Raw genomic sequence first — 19,028 nt, 5'->3', positions numbered from 1 at the left:
TCCCCTACCAAATATCCGTAGGGGCGGGGCCTGTGGGGGCGGGGCTTAGAGATCCGCAGTGACCCAGGAACGGGCTGGGGAAGGGGGTCTAATCCGCCTACGGTCCCTGGTTTGAAATCTCGGGGTCTCGGACCCTGGCTGGGAAACCTGAGAGTCTGAGGCCTGAGGCTGTGGCTTCCCCCCACGCCTCCTTCCGTTAGTTGTTCAGGATTCTCTCCTGTGACCCAACCCAGCCCCCGAGGGTCCAAGTCCCCTTCTCAGGGATGGCATCTCCTTTGGGAATCCGCCTTCCCTCACCCTCCCATCTCCAGTTGTCCCTCAGGTGGAGCGGAGCGTGGGGTTTCGCTCTGAATGCCTCAGAGCCCTGCAGGCCTTCCTCCGCTCTCTGCTGTCTCTCACCTGAGCCCTGCCACCTGCCTGTCAGTCTAACTCCAGCCTTTGATCTTGGCTCTCCTTTGTCCAAAACTTGCCAGCCCCCAATGACAAAGTCCTCACAGTGACCTGATTCAAGGCCCTTCAGCCCAAGACCCTGACTTCTCTAATCTCATCCCCCGTGCTCATCTTGCTGGCTCTCAGGACCATTACTTGCGGTTCCCAGAACACACCTGGATCTCTCAGACCTGTGGACCTTTGCTCATACAAGTTCCTCAGCCTGGAAGATCTTTCCTTTCTTCAGGGGTCATCCTGGACCCCCTCTTCCTAAGAGACTTACTGGAACATCTCCCCACCCCCAGCCCAGCCCCCAGCTTCCAGTGCTGTCTCTGGTTTGTCATGTCTGTTTCCATTTCTGTCTCCCCCACTACTGGGGAGCAGAGGCTGCCACATGCTAGGCCTGGCACTAGTTTGGCATCACTAAATATTGTGATTTTAGGTTGCATAGCAATGTGAATATACTTAACATTGCTGAACTTTGTGCCTGAAAACAGCTAAGATATAGCTATTCATTCATATGTGTATTTTTACCCCAATTTTTTTAAAGTAATAGAAATGTAAAACCAAACTATGCTGATATACCACTTGTCACCCATCAAATGGTGAAATTCAAAGCAAATGTTAACACACAGTGTTGGTGAGGCTGTGAGTAAATGGGCACCACCTCTGTAGCTGAAACGGAGCAGGACCCTAGGTCTTTGCCCCTCCGTGTCCTCAGCCTGCCTTTTGTCTGTGGGAAAACTTTAGCCAAACAATAAGTTTAGGGCTTCCCTGGTGGCGCAGTGGTTAAGAATCCACCTGCCAATGCAGGGGACACGGGTTCGAGCCCTGGTCCGGGAAGATCCCACGTGCCACGGAGTAACTAAGCCCGTGCACCACAACTACTGAGCCTGCGCTCTAGAGCCCGCGAGCCACAATTACTGAGCCCGCGTGCCGCAACTACTAAAGCCCTCGTGCCTAGAGCCCGTGCTCCTCAATGAGAAGCCACCGCAATGAGAAGCCCGTGCTCCGCAACAAAGAGTAGCCCCCGCTCGCCACAACTAGAGAAAAGCCCGTGGCGCAGCAACAAAGACCAAATACAGCCAAAAATACATTAAAAATTAAATAAACAAATACATTTTAAAGAAAAGAATACGTTTGATCAGAGAAGTGAGAAAATGCAGAAACAAAGGAAAACAGTCCAGCAAGACTAAATAATAATAGTTTAGTCATTAAGCATAGTTAAGGACCCTTAGTTCCTTCTCAAGGGCTATAAATAATATTCTGAGCCATCTCCCGTGAGCTGTCTTGTAGATACTGAAACCCGCACCAGGTGGAAGAAGTTAACTACATGATGACAGGACTGTAGCCATGACATAAGCTCCCACAATTCCAAGAACTGGCCTCCAAGAAATGGGAACAAATCAACCCTGGAACCAAGGACTAACTGTACTTAGAACAATCAAGATGACACTGATCAGACCACCGCAGGACCAATTTCAACAAGACTGTCAGAGCTGACTGTGCTGTTCCTGCATGTAGCCCCCTCCCTCCGTCTATAAAAGCTCCTGCCCACTGATTGTCAGTAGGGGGGAGTTGCCGTTTGGACAGGAGTCCACCCTCCCCACTGGTTGCCAGCACCCAAAATAAAGCAAACGTTCCTTTGCACCAACCTTGCTCCTTTATTGGCTCTTGCGCAGCAAGCAGCCGGACCCCACTTTCAGTTACATAGCCACTGTCAGACTCTTTGATCCAAAAAATCCACTTCTAGGATTTGGCCCATGAGCAAAATAATAGAAGTTCAAGGCTATTAACGGCAGCATGTCTTCAATGGCAAAAGACGGGAAACAACCTAAATGTCCACGACTGGACACAATCTAACATGTCCACAACAACCTAAATGTCCACAATCAGTTATGAGAATTTCACACAGTGAAATAACATGCAGCCATGACAAGAAAGAGGCCCTTTATGTACTTGTGCAGAAAAAACTAAGGTAAGGAGGCGCATGAATGGAACGCTGCCATTTGAGTAAAAAAAAAAAAAAAAAAAAAAGAGCGCTTATATATGTTTGTTTATTTGTGCATAAATTATTCCTGGAAGGCTGCACAAGAAAGTGGTAACTATGGTGACCTCTGAGGAGGCTGCTGTGAGGCAGGGGAGGGCAGGAAGAGGATTTATTTTGTACCATGTGCATATGTTACCTACTCAAAAGAATACACTAAAATAATATCTTTTTTCAGATAAAGGCAACCATTAGGTTTCCTCTGAGGTTCTCCAGGATAAGAAAGGAGGAGGCAGGACTAAGGGAGACACCGTCCAGGAGCGGGTGGGTTTGGGGAGAGGCAGACCTGGGCCTGCAGTAAAAGGAGGGGCGAGCTGGGCAAGAAGCCCAGCCCTGCTTCCTGCACTGCTTTCTTCTCCTGGGGTTTAGCTCAGGCCCAGCAGCTCACCTCCAGAAAGCCTTGTTGCAGGAAGACACGGATGAGGCTGGAGTTCCAGCCAGCCGCGGGGGAAAATACAGACAGTTCTGAGCCCTGGTTTGTCCAGAGGTAGAAAGGCTTTTCATCCATCCATTAAGCCGATAAGTATTTATTGAATACTTATTCTATACTGTGGTGCTACGGCTATGACCAAGGTCAATGATCTCTGGCTTCACAGGCTTGTAGGGGAGACAGACAAATACACAGACAACTCCAGTGCAGTCAGACTGATGTGGTGACAGGGGATGGTCAGAAAACTCAGGTTCACTTCCCAGGGGAAGTGTCGTCTCAGCTGTGACCTGGAAGATGAGGAGGAATTACTGGGTCAAGTTGGGGCAAGAGTGTCCTAGGCAGAGGTGTGTGCAAAGGCTGGGGTGTGCTGAGGAAGGGAAGCTCGGGAAAACCCGAGGTGGGTAGGTAGACAAGAGTGTCGCAGATCAGGGTAAGAAGTTCAAAATAACACAGGAGGCAAGGGAAGCCACTGGAGGGTTTTAAGTAGCGGATCCACGTGTTCTGGTTTGTTCTCGCTGGGGGAAGAGGGAATAGAGATCAAGCAGTCCATAAGTCGTTGCAATAAGCCAGATGAGACATAGGGCTGGCTTGAATGAAGGGGGGCAGGGCGGCACTGGAGGGGAAGGGAAGTGGATGGATTTGAGATTTAGGTTGGAGATGAGCCAACAGGTCTTTTTTTTGACCGCACGTGCCATGTGGGATCTTAGTTCCCTGGCCAGGGATCGAACCCGCGCCCCCTGCAATGGAGGCATGGAGTGTTAACCACTGGACCTCCAGGGAGGTCCTAGCCAACAGGTCTTGATTATGGGTTTGTCAGGAGAGAAATAGGGAGGGGTTTGAGACGGTTCCTAGGTTTTTGTGTTGAGCAGAGCATCTAGAGGAATAGTGAGCCCATTTGCTGCGATGGAAAAAAGGCGCAGGTTTGAGATAGGAGAATCAAGAGCTCCATTTGGGATCTATTGAGTTTGAGATGTTTTTGGACACACAGAGCCATGAAGCAGGAAGTTGGGTAGGGGAGTCTGGAGGAGAGGAGAGGGCTGGGCTGGAAATATACATTTGTGAGTCACCAGCATATAGATGGTATTTAAAGCCATGCGACTGGATGAGATCACCTAGGGAGAGAGGGTATAGATAGAAAAGAGAAGGTCCAAGCCTGAGCAGCTCAGAGGAGGAGGAGTCGAGAAAACAGATGAGTGTGGCCCCCATGCCTGGAGGCAGGATGCTGACAGACAGAACCAACCATTAGATGACAGAAGTAAAAAGACAGAAGTGATCGTTAGATGTGGCAAGTTATGGGGTCATTGGCAGACCTGGCCAAAGTGGCTTCAGTGCAGTGGGAGGGACAAAGCTAGGTCTGAAGGGTTTGAAGAATACACTAAAGGTGAGGGAGCGATGACAGCAAGTGTAGACAGCCCCTTAGGGATTGTCTGTCTATACTCTGAACGATGTGTATCCCTGAGTTCTCTCCCCTGTGGTCCCCGCAGGCAGAGACCATGCCCTGGTGATTTCTATCTAAGCCATAAATGGAGCCCAGCACATAACAGGAGCTCAATACATTTATTTAATGGTTGGATGAATAAATGAATGGATAATTCACTGCTTGTGTCCAAAGGGCCTTTTCTTTCTTTTTTTTTTTTTTGGAAAAGGGGAATTTATTTATTAAAGAAAAGTCATCTGCGAGTTCTACTTAAGTTAGTACCCTTGACGTTAACACTTTGGATTGAAACATGCCATGTTTCAAATAACAAGTGGACTCTACAAGCAGCGCCTACAGGTCAATTCAAGTAGCGTTTCAAGAGCCCAGAGGGACACTGGAGGGAGGTGACCCCTTCCCGGGGTGACGACCTTGTCTGTAAACACTGTCAGAGGCTAGAGGCACGGCTGAGCGCGCTGCCGCCACAGAGGTTTTTCAGCAGGAAGATCCAAGCACGAGTGTGGCCTGGGCGCCCAACACCCAGGGTGGGGCCCCCTCCGGCCCGCCCTTCTCCGCTCCCCAGCCCAGGGCACCCCGGGGTCTGCCCGCTCTTCCCAGCCCTCGGCTGGGAAGTAAGAGGCCGCCCTCCTGGACCCCGCGGCTGGAGCACGCGGCCTATGTGCGGTTCAGGGTCTGGAAAATGCGGGAGATCTGCAGCATGACTGGGCCCGTCTCGGCATCGTTCATCCACTGGGTGTTGTTCAGCGGGTTCTCGAGCATGTCTTCAAATGCTAGTAAGATTTTAGGGTTGGTCAGGCCCAGCTGCACCACGGGGTTATCCAGGATGGCCTGAAACAGAGGGCTGTCGCAAAGGGCCTTTTCTGGTAGAGAGGACAGCAGTGTTCTTTTGAGGCGACGGAGGAAACTACCAAATCTACTCCAAAGGCTAAAGGCTCTGGACCCCTTCTCCCAGGACCGTGTCTCCCAGCTAAGCCCCCAAGGGCAGCTGCATGCAGACTTGGGGAGGGGGCCCTGGGCCAGAGCCAGGAACCAGGTGGAGTCCCTGCTGCCCTTCACATGCCTGCGTCATTGGGTAAATCACTTCCTCTTTCTTAGAAGAGATAAGTGTAGGGAAAAGAGGCCCACAAGAGCCAGTCCTGCAGGAGGCCCCATAGATGTCAGTCTGTCTCCTCTTTTCCCCCCTTTTTTTCTTTTTGCGCCTTTTCCTTGTTTAGGAAGTAGAAGCTGACCCTGACAAGTACCTCCCAGGGTTGCTGTGAGGAGAATGGTTGGATAGTCCCTGAGGATCGGAAAGATGAGGGGTACGAATCCAGTGGAGGAAGGAGCCTCCTTCCATAGGACAGAGGACCTCATACACGCCACAGACACATGCCTGGTGTGGGGCATGTCATGGAACTGGGACTGTCAGAGGCTGCTGAATAGGCAACTGTGTAATAAAACCAAGGAGACCCTGAAGTGTCCTTGGGCTTGGGTGGGGCGGGACACATGTGTGACAGAGAGGCCCACCTTCCAATCAGAAGGGAGCTAATTCTTAGCCACTGGTTGGGGGGGGGCAAGAGGAGTGAAAGTGGCTGTTGGGAAGTGACAAATAAGGGAAGAGCAGAAACTAGAAAGGGTAAATGGGATGGCCCTTGGGGGAGCCCACCCAGAGAGGGGTAGCCTGTGAAGGCTCTGTGCATGACCAAGAGACCTGCCCCGAGATGGGCCGGGGGACTTCCTCTGACAACGCCCATGCCTGCAATACCTTTCCCTGCAGCACCTGATACAGCCTGATGGGATGAGGCGGGAGGGCCTGGAGCCTGGGAGCTGTGCCTTCCTTGGGCAAGAACAGGGAAACAAGCAGGCAGGCATGGACACTGCTGCCACCTAGTGGAAATGTCTGTTATTTGTCTAGGTTGCTAACCCCAGGGTTGTCCTCAGCTGAGCACTACGAGACAGAGTTTGGGCATGGGGGAGACCCCTGTGCCCCTGCATTTGAGGACACGAGGCAGGGGGTAGGCTCAGGGGAGGAGGATACATGCCATTGGGAAGTGTGTGTTGCCCACATCACTTTGCCCATCTATGCCTTGTCTCCCTCTTCTATAAGTTGAGGGCAGCAGTACCCACCTCATAGGATTTTATGATGGTTCAATGAGTCAGTCCATTTAAAGTACTTGGCATAGTAGCAAGTGCTCAATAAATGCTATCTGTGGTCAATCCAAGGGGTAAGTGGAGATGTTTAGGCCTGTCCCCCCTCCCCCCGCAAATCCACTATGCCTGCTATACGAATGCAGCTCTCCTTAGTCCCAGCTTTCAGCAAGATTGCCCGACCAAGTCCCCCTATCTGTAAATCCTGGGGCTTCCACTGTTATTGTTCTATCATCAGCATCAGCCCAAAGGCTCTGTGGGTCCCAATCCCTTCCCTTTGGATTCAGAGGCTTGGGGGGAAGGATTCCAGATCCTAGCACTTTCTCTCTCCCCTCACCCTAGAGTGTGTGATCAGAATGGCTCTGGGCGGTGACATCACAGAGCCCTCACCCCATCACTGGAGTGGAAGGGTGATGAGGCCGTGGCAGTGGGCACAGGTGTGGATGTGGCTGGCTGGGCTGGGGACCGTAGAATCAGGTGGGAAGCTGTCCTGGGAACAGTGGGAAGGAGGAAGGCTGGGGTGTGGGGTTCCTGCCCCTGAGAGGCTGGGAGGCCAAGCCTGGGCTTTTCTCTTTGCTCTCCATGCTTCTCTCCCATCCTCCCTGCTTGGCGTGGGTCCTCTCATGGAGAGCTCAGCTGACCTTCAAGAAGTTCCTGGAACAAAATCAAGGCCCTCCACAGCTGTACTAGGGCTCTGTGGCCTGGCCAGGCCCTGGGTCTGCCTCAGCCTCTTGGGTGGGGGGCACGGGTCTGTTTGGCTCTTTCATAGACTTTGCTCTGGGTCCCCAGCACCCATCCTGGAGAATGCCAAGGCCTTGGCCCGGGGAGCAGAGTCTCCACTCTTCCTAGACAGACCTGACTTCTTTGATTACCCAGACTCGGACCAAGCCAGGCTCCTGGCCCTGGCCCAGTTCATTGGAGAGAGACCTGTCATCTTTGTTAACTCAGGTATGACCCAGCTTGAGAAGGGGCTGCCCTCCTTGACGGGGCCTGGAGGACAGCTGCCCTTGGCCCTTTGGTTGGAGGTGAGTCCAGGGTCCCTGTCTCAACCTCACTGTCTAGCAGGTTCCGACTCCAGGCTCTTCCATCATATCCTGGTGGGCGCTCTGGTGGTGGCCTTCATCTTCCTGCTTTTCCAGTTCTGCACACACATGTAAGGCCTGTCCCCCTCCCCAAGCCCCGCCCACCTCAACCTTCCTTGGGAGAGGCTGAAGGACCCAAAGCCCAGGGAGGCGGCGGTGGCGTGACCTCCCACCTCTGATCTCCACACCCCATAGGAGCTGTGAGAAAGGGGCCTAAAAAGCCGGACGAGGGCCCTGGACTCTGCCCTGAGTGCCCATACCCGCTCTCCTCTCCTGCTGATGAATGAAAGTCCTTCTCCCTGACTGCTCAGCGACCCAGCCCGGGGGTCCTGCCCCATCCTGCGGCCAACCAGTCATCGTGCTTTCTATCCCCAGGCGCCTGCTCCCTTCCCAGCCCCAAAGAACTGGGTGACGAGGGCCTTGGTGGCGTTCACGCAGATCCTCTTTATTAGCGGTCTGTAAAGCACCTCCCAGGGTCCCCCGACCCCAGACTGGAGGAAGCCTTGAGAGGTCTGTAGCACCAGGGACATGCCAGGGCCCGAGGGCAAGATGTGCAGCCTAATGGGGAAGGGACCAGGGGGCCCCACACCTGCCCCCGGGGTTGCTCAGCACTGGGAAGGCTGGGGGGTAGCAACCACCTCCCTCCCCTGACACCCACAAACGAGTTTGCATTTGGACGAATTAATAAAATAAATAAGATTCCTCAGGCTGGCCTCCCCTGGAGAGGAGCAGTGGGGACGGCCAGCCCTGAGCGAGCCCACGGGCATTAGATAGGGTGTCCCCTCCCTCCCAGGTGACAGGGAGTTGAGAGGAGTTTGCAGCAGGGGGGCTGGCATGGCCTTGGCAGCAGGGCCTCCCCGACAATTCTGTGAGTCCTGGTCCCCTCAGGCTCCCCACAGCCTTGAGCCCTAAGCGGTTGAGAAGGGGTGCGTCTTCTTCCTCTTCCTTCGCTTCTCCAGGGCCCAGGGGAGGTGATGGAGACAGGGGCTAGGCAGGAGGGGGTCGACCCTCGGTTCAGGCACTGTAGGGAGAGGTCCCCTCTCCCTGCCTTCCAACTCACCCGGTCCCAGCCCTCAGCCCCTGAGGGGACGTGTCCCCACCCCTTCGGAGTCCATCTGTCAGTTCCCGGGGGCTGTCAGGGCAAGAGGCCACTGGCTCCTCCCCCCACCCAGCAGCCCCAGAGCCCTGTCCCCACGGCGTAGGGGTGGGGTGGGGAGGGCCCCCGGCCCCACCCTCAGTCCTGGGTCTGACAGGGGGAGGGCGGCCGGGAGCCCCGGGGCCGGAAGAGGCGGCAGGCCCCGCGGCAGATGAGGAAGAACCAGTAGAGCTGCGGGGCTAGGAGCAGCGCGGCGCCCAGGTTGACGTGCGCCGGGATGGCGAGCGGCACGGCGAGCAGGGGCAGGCCCGCGTGCCGCCCGTAGGCCCAGTACAGGTAGGGGAAGAGCAGCACCCGGCAGCAGAGGAAGCTGAGCAGCATCAGGGCCCCGTTCACCTTGTGTAGCAGCGTGTGCTGCTGCTTGTACTGCGGGCGGGGCGGGCAGACAGGGGCGGGGTGAGGGGCGGGGCGCCTCCGGCCACGCCCCGGCCACGCCCCCGGCCACCTCCCCCCTCGGCCCACCTCCCTGCCTCGCCTTCCTCGGACAGGGGCCACGTTAGGGGCCCCAGGCCCCGCTCCCCTCCACCCGCCCCCCTCCGCCCTGACGCCTCCCCTATACCCCGCCTTATAGCCCCGACTCTTCACCTGTCCTTTAAAGCATCTCCAATCGGTCCCTAAAAGTGCCCGCCCTTACCCGGTCCTCCTGTCACGCTCAGAACCCTCAGCGCCCCTCTCACCTGGATGAGGATCTTGCCAAGGCAGACGAAGGGGGTGCTGACCTCTGCCATCAGCAAGCAGCCTAGAAAGAAATCTCCCTTGCCTTGACGCCACACCTGAGAGGAGCGGAAGGAAACAGCCTGCCCTGAGCCTGGGTTCCTGGGCAGCACCTGCGCCCCCACCCCCGTCACTTTTGGGGATGCTTCACTCTGAAAGTCTGAGCACAGGTGAACGGTAGCTAAGCTGGGAGCGCTAACTCACCGTATCCCTCCAACCATCCTGCAGGTGAGATGGTATTCCTGATACTACAGATGAGGAAACTGAGTCTCAGAGGCAGTGGTGTGTAACCACAGCTCCAAAGCACCACAGCTGGGTGCGATCCACCCTCTTGCTGTTTGGGGCTGGGCTGGAGCTCATTAACCCCTCCATGGGGCCCTCCATCCTGGGCCTGCCCTGCTGCTGGGACCTGGACCCAGGGCTTCCTAGGCTCCTGCAGTGCTGGCATGAGCAGGACACGGGGCCCTGGCTCTGGCTCTCAGCGGCCCCACTCACCACGGACAGTGGGAAGCACACGAGCACCATGACGGCATGGTGGAGCACCATGAGGAACTCCTTGTGCAGGTAGCCGCGTGCCGCGGCCCAGGTGCTGCCCGGGGCTCTGGTCCCCGCTTCGTCCCCTCCGTGCCCCTTGACCTGGTGCTTGTGCCAGTGACAGAGGAACATGGCGTAGATGTCATAGATGAAGTAGGGCACCGCAAATTGCGTGTAGGCAGAGGAAAGCCAGTGTCTGTCGGGCAGAGAGAAAGGGGGGTCAAGGAGGAAAGGGGATGGGCAGGGCAGTTGCCAGGTGCCGGGGCCCATGCTGGATGCATCGCGGGAGTCAGATCTCAGGTGATATTCGTAACAACCCTGAGACGGAAGTGGACTGTCAAGTTACAAGGGTAGAGGGTGAAAAATTTGCCCAAGCTCACACTATCACACAGCTGGTAAGTAGTAGGGCTGGGATTCAAACACCGACTGACCTGAGGACCCACCCAGGATTCATATTCATTCATTCATATTCTCTCTCTCTCCCTCTCTCTCTCTCTCTGCAATATGGTGGGAGAAAAAGGAAGAGAGACCAGAAGACAGCCACAGACCTGAGGGCCGAGATAGAGTGAGCAAACAAGCCAGACCAGATCTGAGAAACAGCTGAGATCAGGACGAATTACAGCAGAAGAGTAATTCTGGGAGTGGTGGGGAGAGAGCATATTGGCTGACATCAATTGACTGCTTATTACATGCGGGCACTATTCTAATATTCTAAATCTTTTACATGCACAAACGTATTTACTCCCCACAGAAAGCCTATAAAAAGTAGGTATGGTTGTCACCCCATTTTACAGGTGAGAGAGGCTAGGTAACCTGACCAAGGAATAAACATGAGAAGTCTGGCTCCACAGCTCTCCCTCTCAGCCCTGCTGTCCCCTAGAAGATTCGAGACAGGGGTCACAGACAGGCCGCACTGGGGAGTTGGTGGTGCTGTCAGCGGTGCTTGCTCTGCTTGAATGTGGCCCCATCTCTTGTTTTTTCAGGTACAGCCAAGCATTATGGAGAAAACGCTGAGCAAAAGGAGTCAAGAGCAGAGAAAGTTCCATGCACTTAGTGAGTAAACAAAAATGAAAAGTGCATGAATACGCAACATTGCATTTTTCTTCTCGAGTCAGCACTTGAAGCACCTTCTCTTAAATCTGTAGTCCTGTGACAGGTCCGAGGTGGGGTGGGAGGTCGAAGAGGCAGGCCCAGGGGAACTCGCCCAGCTCGGTGGAGGGCTGAAAGCAAAGTCAGCCAGAGGGGACGCAAATATGAGGACAAAATAAGAGCAGCTGCTGAAGGGAGAAGTGGAGTGAGACCTGAGGGCAGGGCAGCTGAGGACCAGGGGTGAGATGGAAACAGAAGGTGAACCCTGGGGAAGGCTGGCCTGGAAGGGGACAGGCAGCCCACTCTAGCAGGGATGATGTCAGGAAAAGAGAAGCAGAGACCCATGCTGGAGTGTGTGACCAGGAGGGAGAGAGAGAGGAGAGGAAGCAGTAGCCCAGGTTAGAGACGAAGGGCAGGAAGGTGGAAAGGGGTCCCACTGGCCCAAGAGAGGTTAGAGCAGAGAGTGGCCTGGAGAGTCAGCCACAGCAGACACGGTGACACCACTAGCTTGTGGGGCTCCAGGACCTCCAGGCCCTGGGCTCCAGTGTGCAGGGTTAAACCCATTCCCACCCTCTTCAGCAATTAGATGCTCAGAGGTAGGAACAGCTGTTGCCCCTGGATTAACCCTGATCCTTCCCACCCACCTGAGGATTAAGCGGGGAGGGACAAGAACAGACTGGGTGGGGCGGGGGAGAAAATGTAAGAACTGAAAAGTGACCTCTGTAAGAAGGCGAGAGAAGGGAATGTGTGGGGATCCAGGCTCATCTTGGACCCAGGGGTGGGAATGGGGGGAGAGGACAAGAGGAAGCCAAGTCCCCGGGGTGGGGGTCTGAAGAAAGAGTTTAGCATCCACTCTGTGTGGCCAGAACTGCTCTAGGCGTTAGACACACACAAGTCAATTCCTCCTCGCAGCAGCCCTTCCAGGGAGGGATGGACCTCAGTCCACAGATGAAGGAACTCGAGGGAGACAGGGAATGTCTCTAGGTTGGGGCATCCAGACAATGTCCCTGGAGCTCAGCAGCCACCAGAGGAGGGAACAGGACCCGAAGTTAAGCGTGGGGCGTCATCAGCACCCTCACCGGCAACTCTGCGGTGGCGGCCCGTGGGTCAACCTAGAGCTGCCCGTCAGCACCACGGACAGGGCCCCTCTCCTCCCTCCTCCTGCTCTACCTCTCAGGCCTGGGGTTTTGGCAAACACCAGGCACTGCAGCAGCTCCCAGTGCCAAATTTTGGCCTCTTCACCCTCCACTCTCCACCCCACTGCCTCACCATTGGTGGCCTTGTTTGTGTCATCTGTCCCTCTCATGCATAGAGCTGGGGCTGGACACCTGGATTCTGGGAGGAGGGGAGGGGTGAGCCCGACATGAGTAGAGAAGCACCCCAGTTGGGTGCTGATTGGAAATGGGGTCCGAGGGGTGAAACGGTGGGAGGAGGTACGGGAGGAAACAACCTTCAGAACCTACTATGATCCGAGAGGCCGGGAAGCCTAGGAGCTGCTTTGAGAATCCTTTTTGCTCCCCGCTCCCTCTCCTCCTGGTTCTGACCTTTAAGGACAGGATGTGGATAAATTTATCCCTGGGTGTTGAGTTGCAGCTACTGCAGTTGACTTGCTCAGGCTCAAGTTAAGGGCTTGGGGACCACTGAAGGAGTCCCCTAGATGATCTGGGGTACTCAGGGGTCACACATACACACAGGCTGCTGGAACGGGGGCTAAGGCGGTCTCATGGCACTTACTGGTCATCTATGATGTGCTTGCAGGAGGTGGAGACGATGTAGCCAGCTGTGGAGGCCATGACGGCTTGGACAGAGGACACTAGCCTAGGGAGGAAGAGGGAGCAGCAGTAGAGGGAGGAGACGCGCCCCTCGGTTTCTTCTCCTTACTGACCGGTTTCTGCACTTCTTGGGTGCTCCCTGCCCATCTTTCCCCAAGGCTGCCTTGCCCGGGACTCAGCCACACCACCTCAGGCTCCTGGACTGGCCCGGCTGCTACTCCTCGGTTCACCCTTTCCTCACTGGACACTGAGTTGCCTTCCTCTCAGGAGGACACCAGGGAGGTCATCGTGAGGTGAGAAGCTGCTGAGCACGAGGGGCTGATGACAAGGTGTCCCTTCCAGGGAAGTGGGGGGGCACAGCACAGGATGGCAGGGGGAAGCCCGTGGGCCTGTTCTGGCACCATCAGCTGCCCAGTCATGGTGCCGGTTATCCCATGGCCCCTCGGTTGCCTCTGATTCCCCCTGGTCACTTTCCCGCTCTCTCATTGCGTGCCACCACGCTCCCCTCCCCAACTCTGGCCCGGATTCCAGGGTGTGCAGAGTTCCACTGTTCACTCCTCTGTCCCTCATTCCCCCAAACACATGCCCCGAATAATACACAGCTCTGTGCCCCTTGCCTTGCTCTCTAATATCCTATAGGGATGTTTTAGTCACAGGCCGGACCTGTTTTGGAGGGTGGGAGGGTGAATGGGAAAGGGAGGGAGAGCAGTCTGAATACTAGTAGACCAGATGGCTGGGCTTGGATGCGGTCTCCCGGGACAGCGAGTAAGGCAGTGAGGAGAGAGGGAAGCTTGGAGGTAGAGCCCACCGACCACTTCAGGAGCCCCCAGTCCCCACCGGGCCAAGGGTCCCTTCCATCCCCAAAGAGCCTGGGGCGGCGGGGAAGGGATGCAGTTTACCTGGCTGAGACAATGACCGCGTCGGCCTCCCCCCAGCGCAGCTGGGGCAGCCGCTGGAGCGTGTTCTTGGAGAGCAGGAAGAGTCCGGGGAACACCACCCCTCCAGCCACCATTGGGGTCAGCATGGTGCTCAGGCCTCGGGCAGGGAGCCGAGCGAGCGGCCGAGAAGGGACAGGGAGGCCGAGCTGAAGGGAGTTAGAGGTGGAGAAGGGACGCCAAGCCGGGGAAGGAGAGAGAGAAAGAGAAAGGGGCACAAAGGGGACAGGGCAGGGACGGGATGGGGCTGTCGAGTCAGACCAGAGGACCCGAGAAAGGGAGTTAGATGAGACTGGGGAAATGGGGAGAGACCGGGGACAGGGAGGACCCGAGAAAGGGAGCAGGAGAAAGCCAGCCAGAGGGCTGGGAGAGAGCCGGGGAGGGGAGGACCGGGTGAGAGGACAGAGGGAGGGGGTACAGGACGAGGAGGATGCGGATGGGGGAGGGGAGGGAGAGAGGCAGGTGGGGGTGGGCTTACGTGGAGAGGCTGGGAGGGCCCGAGGAGGCGGGGTGGGAGGTGGGGGGTGGGACTGTGGTGCCAGCTCTGAAAGGGAGGGAGGGGAGACAGAGGAGCAGCCGGGCAAGTGGTCAGCGGTCAGCACGGCTCTCCCGCCTCTCGCTGCCGCCACAGTGCCCGCGGCCCGGCCGGGAGGCTGTACGGGGCATTATGGAGAGTTCGTGCCCAGCCCCCTGCCCCCTCGGTGGGGAGGGGGAGGGGGACGGGAAGTCACTGGCTTGGGGAGGGCGGGGGAGGGGGAGGGAAATGATGGCACCGACCAGACACCAAGAAACCGGACCTGCAGCAGCATCTCCCCATGCAGCTCTGAACCACAGCAGCGGCTGCGACAGAGGTGGGGGAAGCGGAGAAAGAGGGAGGGGGAGGCCCTTAAAGAGACAGCCGCTGCGGCAGGCACAGGGGCCTGCCTGGGAGGGTCGGCCTGGGAGGGCCAGGGGAGGGTCGTCTCTCCTCTTGGGGAGGGAGGTGGCCTGGGGCTCCTTGGCCAGCTGGGAGGAGGCCCTGGGCCCCCAGATGGGCCTGACCCCGTTTCCCACCAGTACTTTGCAAATGCCTGCCATTTCCTCCTCTGCCAAGGCCTCTCAACACGTGTCCCTCAGCGGCCTTGGGGTCCCAGCTTAGGGGCACCCACGCCGGCAGAGAGAAAGAGGATTCCCTGGAGGGGGGAGCGAGAGAAGTTGGTGCATCTTGCTGTCTCTGAAGGATGAGTTTAAGGAACAGATGGGAATAAAAACACCTCAACACAGTATCCTTTGGGCTCAGAGACCCCCACGTCCTTCACGCCAATGGGAGGGAGGGAAACTCTGAGGTATATATACGTGAGGTGCCTCTGGTCCCAACGCCGCCACAAGACTGTCCTATGATCTCCTCTAACTATTGTAACAGCACTGAGGTAACGACATGTGTCCCCTTTTTACAGGTCAAGAAATGGTCCTGAGGCCTTCAGTGACCCTCCCCAAGGTCACATAGTTCAGAAAACGCAAGAGGCCACTCACACTAGGTGGCAGGGTTTGAAGAGGGTGGGGAAGTGCTGCTTCTCTGAAAACCCACTTCAAGCCCGATGACGCCCCTGCCCGTGTCCTTCAGGCCTCCCCTAAGCCCTGGTCACTCTCTTTTTCTTCAGGTTTATTATGCTCCTGGCTCCCCTTCCTCTGCAACTTCACAGCCCAGTCTCCATGTGGGAAAGGACCCTGGGGATTGGCTGATTCAAGCCCCTCATTCCACTGCAAGGAAACCAAGGTCCAGTGACTTGACCAGGGTCCCACTGCAGGTCAGAAGCCCCACCAGAACCACACTGGCCTCTGAGATGCTTCTCACCCTTTCATGCTGCCTCCCTGGAATTTGGCCTTCTCGTCCTGAAACCAACTGCCCTGTAGACTTCTGCATGACGTGGGGCCCTGCTACCCAAGCCATGCTTTGGTTTTCAAGCCTGTCTTAATATACGCCTCAACAGTAACCCTACGATTTGCCTTTGCCTGTCCGAAGCCCATGCCATCACCTCCCCAAAGGACTGGGATTTGCAATTTTGTGCTGCCCTCTAGTGTCGGACTGCGGGAACAGACCCTGGCCTTAGGCAGCAAGAGTGAGGGACAATTTTAGAGACAATAGTGGACCTAGCTTCCTGATCTCAGTGCTTCACTTAAGGGGAAAAGGGACCCAACTTCCTGAGTGTTTACTATGTGCTGGGGACGGGGTGCAGTGGTTTATTTCATTCTTATTTAATCTTCCCAGATGGTAGTATCTTTGTTTTATAGACAGGAACCTGAGGCTTAGAGATTCAAAAAAAAAAAAAAAAAAAGACAAAAAACCTGCCCAAGATAACCTAGCTATGAGAATTGGCAAAGCTGGCTTTCAAACCCATGTTTGCATAGCTCCAGAGCCAAAGGTGTACAAGGCCGCAGGGTGGTGCTGAGTTGTGGGGAGGGCCGCAGACCTGGTGAAGGAGCTTTTCGGATAGTGGGCATTAAAGCGGATAGAGATGGGTTTTTTGTCTTCCAGACACCCAAGTAAGTTCTGCCTTCTGCCGGCTCCCTCTCCTCCCTAAGGTTTGGTGATAACTCACAGGTATATTACTAATCGTTGTCAAATAGGCCATAGATTTGCAGCACAAGGGCCCAGGCCAGTCCATAAACATGTTTCGTTTGGCCAGTATGGTGTTGCCAGCATAGTATTTTCTTAAATTCTAAGTTATTTGTCAGTGTTTAAAAATTAGATTTCACATAAAAGCTCAACTTCTTTTAAGAAAAAAATCAGAAGGTCAGACAACATTGGGCCCACACTCTTAACTCCATGATGTCTGGCTGGAGCCGAGCAGCTGCTGCCCCCACTGGATGGGATGAGAGTAGTCTTCCAGCTCACACAGTCCCCACACAGCCTACATCTCTTGTGTCAGTTGCGGGAGTTTGCAACCCCTATTTTATTTTATTTTATTTTATTTTGGCCACACGGCTTGTGGGATCTTAGTTCCCCGACCAGGGATTGAACCCGGGCCCCTGGCAGTGAGAGCACGGAGTCCTAACCACTGGACTGCCAGGGAATTCCCTACCCCTATTCTACAGACGTGAATTCACCTGACCCTCACACAACATCTCCACGAAGAATGGAAGGTGAGTATTCTTATTAAACCCATGGGGTTTACATGGGGGCTCTGAAGTTCAGAGAGGTTAAATGACTTGCAAGAGATCCCATAGCCAGTGTCTTTTGATTCTGTATCTCCCACCCACCCACGCTCACATACACACATAGTCTGCTTCTGCTCTTATCACTAGCTCTTCCTGAAAGTAGGAGATCAGCTCCACCAGCCCTGGCCCCAGGAAGGATGCCCTCACCCTGTCCTCTTACTTGGATGCCACCAGAACAGCCTCTGGTCTCTCCATCCGCAGGTTGGAGTGATTCTGCAGACCCCAGCAGAGGAGAGCAAAGCTCAGCGGGAAGAAGATGCAGCCCAGTACAAAGAGCAGGGTCATGCCTGTCTGGGGTAGAGAAGGTGAGAAAAGATGGCTGTGAGAACACCTCAACGCAGTGTCCCTCAGACCCTCCCTTCACCCCAAAAACTCAAGGCCTATGGGATCCATCTTTCATACCTATCAAAAGCCATCAGGCGTAGCTCTTCCCCAATCTCTTCGAGATCCTTAATGCACTTTAAATATGCCTCATCCAGAGCAATTGGACATCCTAATTTTTGGTTATCAATCCATTTCCTACACTTTTATTCATTTTCGCTGTAATTCCTGAAGCTGGCCTACACCTCCCAGTCCGTCTCACATCTTAAAATTCCTTCTTTCTCTTTCAGCTCTTAAGTATGTGCCTGCTCTTTCTTAACTCACCCCATCCCATCCTCTGTCCCCCCACCCCAAGCTCTTTGTGTCACCTCTCCCCTCTCCTAGGTCCTCACCTCGGAGGGGCAAGGTGGAGGCTAGAGAGGGAGGCTGGTGGTTCTCATCAGTGCCCAGAACTCAGAAAAAAAGGAAGGAGGGGTGTTCAAATTGTAAAGATAACTGAAATTTTTAAAATAATATTTCTTTAAAAAGAAAAAGAAAACTCAAAGCATTATCCCATTAAAGAAACAAACAAAACATGGGAAAACCTCTGAAAACATATATATTTACATATATGTTATTTTTGTCTGGAAAAGCCTCCCCTCCCATCCACTCCAGGGAGGGGAGGTGTGAGGAAAGCCCAGGAGAGATGTAGGGAGTCAGGGCCTGCCATCCTGCACCCCTTAAGCAGCTTTGAGGGGACCTTCTCAGGATACAAGGAAAGCGTCAAACTTCAAGGGCATGAGGCGGAGGCAGCTCTACAGAGGCAGTTGGAGGGGGCAGGAACATCACCTTCCTATTGGTGGAATGGTGGACGGTTTGGAATATGCCATCTTCCCATTGGCCCACTTCTTGACAACATGTGCTCTATCATATGCTTCCTGGAGAGTGCCTGCGGGGGGGGGGGGGCCGGAGGGTACATTGGCGGGGTAACCTTCTAGCACAGAATTGACTAATTAGCTTTCGTTGATGGCCTGAAGCACAGCTAGGATTCAGGGGTGGAGCTGAAGGAGGGGACCGGATGAGGAGGTGGGGGAAATAGCAGCTAAGCAGTCATTGCTTTAAAAGGCAGTACAGGATAATAGTTAAGACGGCAGTTCCTAGGGTGGGACCATCTGGACTTCAAATTCAGACTCCACGGATAATAAAAGAAACATACTGTATGGCTCCATTTGGACGACGTTCAAAACAGGCAAAATATCTTCTGTGAAAAATCGGAACAGCATTTAACTTGGGGGAGGTATTGACGGAGAGGACACCCCAGGGAGCCTTCTGAGGGGTTGGGAATGCCCTTATATGGATCATGGGCATTTGCACAGGTACGCATCCTCAAGGCATACTCTTCTAATGTGTGGAAGTGCGGAGTCTTAACCACTGGACCGCTAGGGAATGCCCTGGAATTTTTTAAATGCTAAACCATCTTAGGCTCTTCCATTCCCTGAGCGATGGTTGGCCAGTCTCTGTGGGCCTCAATTCTTTCATCTGTGAAGTTGGGATAATAATAATGCCAGCTCATTAAATGTTAACTATATAGCATTTACTATGGGCCAGACACTGATACGAGTGCTTAAAAATATCAAGTCATTTCCTCACAACAACTTTGTTAATGGGGATTATTATTGTACCCATTTTACAGATGAGAAAACAGAGGCACAGAGAGGTTTGGTACCTTGTCCAAGGTTACACAGTCAGGGAGTTAATGAGGTGGGATTTTTTTCAACCC

At 54.7% G+C, this 19,028-nt stretch overlaps 1 protein-coding gene across 1 annotated transcript; it reads right to left on the bottom strand.

Moving 5' to 3' along the window:
* Positions 1-7,974: 7,974 nt before the first annotated feature.
* On the bottom strand, positions 7,975-14,167 carry TLCD3B (TLC domain ceramide synthase 3B). Its single transcript, XM_029221681.1, has 5 exons — positions 13,715-14,167; positions 12,778-12,861; positions 9,916-10,150; positions 9,384-9,479; positions 7,975-9,072 (listed from the first exon to the last, which is right to left on the bottom strand). The coding sequence occupies exons 1-5, from the start codon at positions 13,837-13,839 to the stop codon at positions 8,785-8,787; spliced, it is 828 nt and encodes a 275-aa protein (XP_029077514.1). The 5' UTR covers positions 13,840-14,167; the 3' UTR covers positions 7,975-8,784.
* Positions 14,168-19,028: the final 4,861 nt, after the last annotated feature.

The sequence above is a fragment of the Monodon monoceros genome, unplaced genomic scaffold (genome assembly GCF_005190385.1).
Source record: "Monodon monoceros isolate NGI ecotype Baffin Bay Population unplaced genomic scaffold, NGI_Narwhal_1 Super_Scaffold_13, whole genome shotgun sequence".
NCBI lineage: Eukaryota > Metazoa > Chordata > Mammalia > Artiodactyla > Monodontidae > Monodon > Monodon monoceros.
This window is presented reverse-complemented; position numbering and strand designations above follow the sequence as displayed.